Source organism: Myxocyprinus asiaticus, chromosome 30, assembly GCF_019703515.2.
Source record: "Myxocyprinus asiaticus isolate MX2 ecotype Aquarium Trade chromosome 30, UBuf_Myxa_2, whole genome shotgun sequence".
NCBI classification, from domain to species: Eukaryota; Metazoa; Chordata; class Actinopteri; order Cypriniformes; family Catostomidae; genus Myxocyprinus; species Myxocyprinus asiaticus.
Genome location: NC_059373.1, coordinates 18,733,405 through 18,742,168, shown reverse-complemented (window position 1 = coordinate 18,742,168; position 8,764 = coordinate 18,733,405). Strand labels below are relative to the sequence as shown.

The following is an 8,764-nucleotide window of genomic DNA, read 5'->3' as shown; positions in this document are numbered from 1 at the left end:
TAATATTACAATTAATAATCACAGAATATGCTGCTTGCTGGTACTCTTCTCTGGTGGACCAAATGGGACTTTGGTCTTTGTGAGTTCTTTGGTTAAGCGATCAGCAGCACATTGCATGGGACAGATGGCGAGGCATGCTTGCAGTCTTTAAGCCACCATGACTGTCTGGATTTATGGTCAGCCATTTTGTAGAATAACAGTATGGGATATACTCAGTGGTTGATAGTATAATGTGCTCGTTTGTGCTGAATTACAAACACATTCAATTTGGATGGAAGCAACAAAAAACTTTTTTTATTATTATTATTATGGCCCAAGAAAACAACACTTTGTTATTTAATTATTCGGCCATTTGTTGCCGTTCACCTTATGCTCTTTTGGAAGAATTTTTTTAACCTGGGCTCCAAATTTATTTCGAATTATTGGAGTATTAAAAAAACACATGGGTCTCACGCGCCAATGAGCAAAAAGAATGGGCGGATTTACAGTTTAAAAGCTTCATACTGACGTTCTGACCGGCCCGTCTAAAATGTCCTGCGCGCGCATTTCCAACCAATCACTTCAGTCTACGAAGAGCGATTATGCTGGTAAGTGTGATCCGTTTGAATGACAGGCCCGTCCACCGCTCGCGCTTTCAAAAATATACACGGACCAATCAGGGCGCGCTGTGGGCGGGATCTCAGGAAGGGGGTTGGGTGCGAGGTATCATGGAGGATCAGTTAGAGAACGGCAGCCATTGAAGATAGCCGAGCCGTTGGTCCGCGCTCTGGAGTTTCTAACAATTTTGTTTCTTTAAACGCTCTTGCCTCTGTGTAACAACCACCACCGACAAAATGGAGATGAAGAAGAGGATCAGTTTAGAGCTGAGGAACAGAACTCCAGCCGAGGTGAGATCTTTGAACTTTAATTATTTATTTTCACGGAACCGCAAAATGATGTTAGTTCGCAACCTGTCTATCGTCCACATTCGGAATAGTTCCTAAACCGGGGGGGGGGGCTGTATGGTACGACATGGGCGTAAAAGGATGCGAATACGATATATTTTTAGACCTAGATCAACAGAGCACCAAATATGTATTGAAACACACATATTATGCCATTAAAAGAGAAAGACCTCTGTTGTTTGGAGTAAGTCTTATCGTTATGTTTGCGCGGAAAACTACTGAATCTTTTGTGAACTCGTTCCTTCGCATTAAAGACTTGTAGATGTGGGCGTCCCGACTAGAACATCAGAAATAACGTACTTTAATTATTTAAACGCGTTTTTATTATCTTATTATTCAGAAACGTTTTATATTACTCAACAAGTGACGTCCAATTCGGCCACGACTTTATAGTCCAGTGATGAGACAATATACCCGCTTTTCCCGACTGGAAACGGTAATAACGAAAACAAGCACCAGTGTTAATATACAGTTTCCAGCAAAGCCTGGTCTTATGTATGTGAGCGAAACACCGCTAACGCTGGATCTGCTACACGGATGCGTACTTGACTCACTATGGCTTCTCTAACCTTGTAAAACGAGCATTATAGTCTTCCAAAGGCGGACATCTTACACTCCAACACTTCGACATTAGACACATTCAGGGGGCACTTGCCTTCGATCTTCCTCGCAAGACCCCTCAAAGCCATTACGTGCAGAGCTTGAGCTGACATATCGAGCGAATGTCAGGTCAATGTTATGAGCAAAGCGCAGTGTATAATAATGTGTTCATCGCTTCTGCAGCGCCTCGCCGTGTGTGTGGTTGGAGATTGTGGTGCGCGTGAATGCTGCTCGAGTGTTCGTGTTGACGGGCGGGGAGTCGAAGTCATTTTGTTGGATCAGTAGTTGAGACGCGAATGACGGTGTTTTTGTGGCTTTGACTTAATTGGCGTGAAAAAGGGAGATTTCTGATTCACTAAACTTACGCGATATTATATAACAGTTTGTTATAACAATTGTATAACAGGCGCGTAGAGCCATAAATAGTCGCGGTTTGTACAAAGCCATTTCAGATAAACAAGTTGCCATTCCCCCCCTTGGTTACATCAAACATGGCGCAATTATGTAACCTCTTATATTATGTTTTATTATTGACGTTAAACAATATGTATTCGGGTTAACTGCATTTTTGAATCCGTTTGTGTTCCGTCATCGTTTTATTAATTGAAGGAATGTGGCAGATGGTGAAGGGGCAAGAGCCCCCCCCCCCCCAGCAGATTATTGTATGTTTGCCTACAGCGAAGCGCCGAGCCACGCTTCTTTTGAATGAGGGTTCTGGTGGAAAGAACCATTTACACGAACCCGAGTTGATGCTCCGACAGTGTACACGTGTATTCACGATACGTGGCTTTTAACTTGGGTGTCTATTGCGTCGTTAGTAAAAGAACTGTAGCAATTTTTAGCGAAAGATTGTCGCCTCGCGCATAATCGCGCGCGCTAAATCTCATTGAGAAGCGCTGGCTGTAAATCCAGCCCAAATCCTGATGTTAAAAAGCTTTACCAAGGCTGTGTGTGTGTGTGTGTGTGTGTGTGTGTGTGTGTGTGTGTGTGTGTGTGTGTGTGTGTGTGTGTGTGTGTGAACGAACATATTTATACTATATTGTGGGGACCAAATGTCCCCACAAGGATAGTAAAACCTGAGATCACCTACCTTGTGGGGCACAGCCAGCGGTCCCCACGAGGGAAATGCCTTATTAAACTATGTTTTTTTTGAAAATGCAAAAAGGTTTCTGTGAGGGTTAGGTGTAGGGGTAAGGTTAGGGTTAGGGGATAGAAATTATCATTAAATCTGTATAAAATCCATAAAATGCATGGAAGACTACGGAGAGTCACCACAATGATATAAAAACAAGTTTGTTTGTGTACTTGCTGGTTCATAAGGGAATGCCATTCTGAAAGCTCCATGCAAAATGTAACATGTCTCTCTTTACGCACTGGCAACAAATTATTGATTAAAATAGTAGGGCTGCAGTGCATGGCATTTGTGCTTCAAATGTGTTATTACAAGAAAATCATTACATAATCAATTTTTAGAGTTTTTATTAAAATTAATCTTAAACATCTTTTATTGGGTTTTAAGTTGTTTTTACCAATTATTAGATTTTAACCTAGATTTTGCCCTGAAAATAGCCGTAAAAGCTGGAATGGCGATAACAAACAAACAAGAACTGTTACCAAACTGTTAAGCATGTTACCAAAGCCCCATGGCATTTTTGTGTTAAGTAAATTGGTGGAAGAAAAAGTTTCTAAACATGATTATTTGTATTTTTTAAGGTTTGGGGGAGTTATTCATCAATCAGAGTTTAACTTTTGGAAAGTTTAAATGGATAACACACGTGTTTAAAATACTTTTAAATGTTTATTAAATTTGTTTCATGTGCTAATTAGTGGTTGACCGACATAGGTTTTGTAATGGCCGATACTGATAACAGAATTTATTTACTATCCATTGAAAAATCTATTGGTCGAACAATAGCTGAATACTTGTCCCAAACCCAAAACGCTCCTAGAGACTACAAATAAACATGTTTAGAAACTTTTTATTCTCCCAGTTTACTTACAAGGGTTACGTAACACTTCTGTTAATCACTCAAGCAAACATGAACATGATCGATGACGATAATCATAAAATGGACAAATATCAGCCTATTACTTGGCCTGGCCGATATATTGGTCTGTCTCTAGTTTTACTTGAACAAGGCATATAGAATTCTTGTAACTGGCTTGAACATATTTATAAGGTTTATTACACAGATGTCATATTTCAGACATTTTCATAATCAATTGTCATGGAAATTAATGATCAATTAATTTATTATTTGTTAACTTTAATACTGCAAAACACGTGGAGGACTCCAAATAATATGTGCTTGCAGCCTACTGTTTAAGTACAAGTTAAATTAATACACTTAAATGCAAGTATTGGCATTATACTCTTAAAATATTCTTAGGTCAGTGTATTTTGATAATTTTGGCTGTGTTTAGTATGAATTTGTGAATTATTTAATTACTGTTAACTAATGAATTACTGTTAATAATAACTTTTATAGAAGATGCTTATTTGAGTTCATTAAAACTTCACGTTGTGGATCGTGGGATATTTCGGACCTTTGGACTTTAAAAAAAAATTTTTCATAACAAGCTGGGTAAACACAGTACACAACATACCGCTCCTCTGCTAAGATTTCAGGTGAATGTGCCTACGTGTTCTCCCGGCGATTATTGACATATTTGTAGGTTGGGATGAAACAAGGAGACCAGCAGATCAACAGTGCTTGTTGTCAAGTTGCACTTTAACAAACTATCATGGTGTATGCAGAAAACATGATGTTAACCTATAGAGAAATGCTCCATGATTGATTACATGGCTTTTTTGCAGGTCGCAGAGCTGGTGGTGGATAACTGCCGCTCGAGTGACGGTGAGATTGAAGGCTTGACAGATGAGTTTAAAGAGCTGGAGTTCCTCAGCATGGTCAACGTGGGCCTCACCTCCGTTGCCAAGCTACCCTCACTGCCAAAACTGAGGAAGGTCAGTCAAAAGATCCAGCAAGCTCATACCACAATTCAACTCCGAAAACATCAGCCAAAGATGTGCAAATGAGAAGATCATTGACCGAAGTCTATTTGCTAACCATGCAGAAATCGGATACAGAATAAGCAGTTTTCACATTAATATAGACATGCTGTTTTATTAAGGTACTCAAAATACTGTATAAGTGGAGGATGCCCCAGAAACTTTACATTGCCAGCAAAACGCGCTACATTGCAGGGTCTATATTAAATTTATTACATAATTATAAAAACTTCATTGCAAGCAACTCCATGTAATACTTATACAATAAGTGCTGTATAATTGAGTGAATATTGATTAGTATAACCTATGTAATTACACCATAACATGAACATTGTAAAGATTGACTTCTGTGTAACTTGTATTGCCTTGACTTCCCAGATTAAAGATTAAGGATGTTTCTCTTTTTACAGTTGGAGCTGAGTGATAATAACATCTCAGGGGCACTGGAGGCACTTGCAGAGAAATGCCCCAACTTAACGTACCTAAATTTGAGTGGCAACAAGATCAAAGAACTCGGCACACTTGAGGCCCTGGTAAAAACACTGATGCATTTTTACTTGCCCAGTATATAATCACTGTATAGATAGAATATGCATGTATATGGGAGATCATGCACGTAATCTTACAAATTTTTAAAGAAATTTGCCCATAAAACATATGTGTGTACCCTACAAATAGTTAAATGTCAAGTTTTAATGTTTTTTTTTTTTGTTTTTTTTTGCCATTCATAAATTGTCAATACAAAACATATTCAAAGTTGTTCAACCTTGTTTGATGTTTTTAAGCAAAACCTAAAGAACCTAAAGAGTTTGGACCTGTTCAACTGTGAGATCACCACGTTGGAGGACTACAGGGAAAGCATCTTTGAACTGCTGCCTCAGGTCACATACCTGGATGGCTTTGATGCAGAGGACAATGAAGCTCCAGACTCGGAAGCTGACGATGATGGTAAAAACAGTCAACAATACTGGAATTATTTTTGTTGTAATTTGTTTTGGAAATTGTCAAATAGACACACTGAAACATTTACAAATCGTACATGTAGCGAAATGTAAATGGGATAAACATAAGAGTTTGTTACATTAAATGAATGTTGCTACTTTATCTCCATAGATGATGATGAGGATGGTGAGGAAGGAGCTGGGCAACTTGGAGACTATGAAGAAGAAGAGGAGGATGAGGAAGGCTCAGAGGGTGGAGAAGTTGGGCTATCCTATCTAATGAAAGAAGACATCCAGGTAATGTAGCTTCCACCTTTTTCCAACATTGGTTGCCTATCAAAAACTTTACATTGCTAATAATATCTAACAATGGTTCACTCGTAACAGGATGAGGAAGATGATGATGACTATGTGGAAGAGGAGGAAGGAGAGGGTAAGCATTAATTAACCCCTTCAGTTAGGATCAATGGAACATCTTGAGTTGAATCCTTAAAGCAGTCACATTTGTGTTGAGCTACTCTATAATGAGCAACAACTTCTTACTCTGTGCAGAAGAAGAAGCTGAAGTTCGAGGGGAGAAGCGAAAGAGGGTCGCTGAAGATGAGGGTGAAGATGATGATGAAGATGATGACTAATCTATTTGTTTGACTTCTTGGAAACAATATCCAAGCTGTAGATCAACCCTGAAAAAGACCGTGATCTTGCAGATTGTTTTTCTCTTTGTAAACCATAGATAAGTCACTGTAGATGCTAAGTGTTTTCTTTTATAAATACATTATATTACACTATATAAAAGGGGTTTATTAACGATTCATTTATAGCCATTCCAAGTTTATTTCTCTACACAGAAATCAGTGTCATCAAGGGGTGGGCTTGGGGAGGTTTGCGGGGCAAGTTTGAGATTTCGTGATTCCAAATAAGATGGTCGACAGCCCATTTGCATCTAGAGACAGCACTAGGTTTTCCGCTTGTCCAAATCCGGCTTCCAGTGACTTTACGCAAGGCATCTGTGAGGAGAGTCCTGCTCCTCCTCTACCTCTCCAGGTCTCATTTTCAGCCCACCATGGAGCAGCACACCAATCATCTCCAGACATCAACCCCTTTGTTCCTAGATCGACCAATCACTGCCAAGGATCTTGTCACACTCTTTGAATGGGATGGTCTCCACACCTTCACCTTTTCTTGTAGATCAGGCTTGCTCGTGTAGGCAAACCAGATGGTATGTGATCTCATACATTTTAAGTGTAATGTATGTAAATGTGATGTAAATTAATTGGGCAAAGATTGGGAGTTGAGTTATCGAATTTGTTTTAATCTCAAAATAGTTTTAATACAGAGATAAATCATGGATTTTTCTTAACCTGTAAGCATTTCGCCCTTTCTTATGTTTTATGCAGAAGTCACCTATTTTTGACAAGATGTCATCTTAGCTCTAGAGCAGTGTTGAAGATCAAGATTTGTTCAATTTTAAGAGAAATGGCATTGCTGGAAATTTCTCATGTTCAGGTTTTACAGCTTTGTTGGATTAAAACCTTTCTACCTTTGTCTTGCTGTTGAAACTGGTTAGTTTCTACCTTTTGTTGAGGCATTTTACAGAGTAATACCTTTAATCTAATGTTCGTATGGCAATATGTATATAGTATCTGTTTCAACAGGTTGCCGTTTTTCGTGTTTGTTCTCTTCCCCCCCAACCAACCCCCCCCCCCCCCCCCCTTTCTTTTTTTTAACAAATCTATTTGGTCAGTTGTTTTAATATGACTTGCATACACGCAGGTCACCTGTTTAATTTCCAGTACTTGGTTGTTGTGCGAGTGTTGTATTTGGGGTTTCATGTGCTGTAAACCTCTCTTAAAGATTTTAGTTTTGTCATTGGATTTTGTGACATGTTTTTGTTTTAATGGGAAGTTTGGGTATTTTTTCCTTCACTTTTTTTTCTTGGTTTGCAAGCTCTTTTTTCCGATTATAAACTCTGTTGGAGTTAGTGTAATGAGTGAATGAATTGTCTTTTTGATGATTAAAATGACACAACTCCTTGGGATGTTATGTTCAAAAGATGGACATTTGTGCAGAACAGGTTTCTGTAATTTGATTATAAAATTATGAATTTTCACAAATTGAAGCCTATAAATTTGTTTTGCAAATGGTAGCCTGAAACAGGTGAGGAAGCACTGTTTTTAATGTCTCCAGAGTTGATGATGGAAATTAGTGATGTTACAATCTCTTTTTAGATGAATTTGGAAAAGATTTATAACAGCCTTTCAATGAATGCAACATGTAAGTTTGATGTGGAAAATAAAGGAAAACCTTTCACCTTAATGTCCTTGCTGTTAAGAAAATTACTTTGTTTTCTTCAGAGACAATTTATCCACAGTATTATTAAAAGTTGTGTGAAGGAAGTAGAAGAGCAGAAATAGGTCTATTTAAATTACACAACCCACATGTCGTGTTTTTTTTTTTTTTTTTTTTTTTTTTGTGGCTTGTGAGCTCTACTGCCTTCTGCAAAGCCTTCTACTTGTACAAAACCATTTATCATTTATGAGTTACAAAAACTTTGAGCGGCAGACCATTGTGGAAACGGGTGTGATGAACACGCAATATCAGAACAGACAGAGTTACCACAAGTGTCATTAATTAATCAGGATTGAAGCTCACATCATCCAGCCAATATAATTACCTGTGGTATACTGGTAAGGTGGAGTCATGATGCTTCTCTTCTCATTATTTATAGATTTGATAAGTGAGAGTGTTACTCTGGGTGATTGGTAGTAACGAGAAGTAAGGCTAATGCAACTAAAATACAAATTCTGATCTGGCAGGAATATTGCAGTGTGTTTATTTCAAAAGAGCTTAAAGGAATATTTTGGGTTCGATACATTTTAAGCTTAATGGACCGCATTTGTGGCATAATATTGATTACCACAAAAAAAAAAATCAAATCGTCCCTCCTTTCCTTTTAAAAAAAAAAAAAAAAAAAAAAAGCAAAAGTTAAGGTGACCATTTGGCACCAAGACGTTAGCAGCAGATCCTTAAAGTCCTGTAAGTTGTGAGTTGGGGCCTCCATGGATCAGACCTATGGACCAGCACATCCCATAGATGCTCAATCGGATTGAGATCTGGGGAATTTGGAGGCCAAGTCAACACCTTGAACTCTTTGTCGTGTTCCTCAAACCATTCCTGAACAATTTTTGCAGTGTGGCAGGGCGCATTATCCTGCTGAAAGAGGCCACTGCCATCACGGAATACCGTTGCAATGAAGGGGTGTACTT

The 8,764-nt window shown here is 38.5% G+C and overlaps 1 protein-coding gene across 1 annotated transcript; it reads left to right on the top strand.

Moving 5' to 3' along the window:
• The first annotated feature begins 699 nt into the window (after positions 1 to 699).
• On the top strand, positions 700 to 7,814 carry LOC127421346 (acidic leucine-rich nuclear phosphoprotein 32 family member E-like). The gene is made up of 7 exons (XM_051664364.1): positions 700 to 887; positions 4,363 to 4,512; positions 4,968 to 5,090; positions 5,343 to 5,505; positions 5,671 to 5,795; positions 5,886 to 5,931; positions 6,051 to 7,814. Exons 1-7 carry the CDS (start codon positions 834 to 836, stop codon positions 6,131 to 6,133), a joined length of 744 nt encoding a protein of 247 aa, XP_051520324.1. The 5' UTR covers positions 700 to 833; the 3' UTR covers positions 6,134 to 7,814.
• Positions 7,815 to 8,764: the final 950 nt, after the last annotated feature.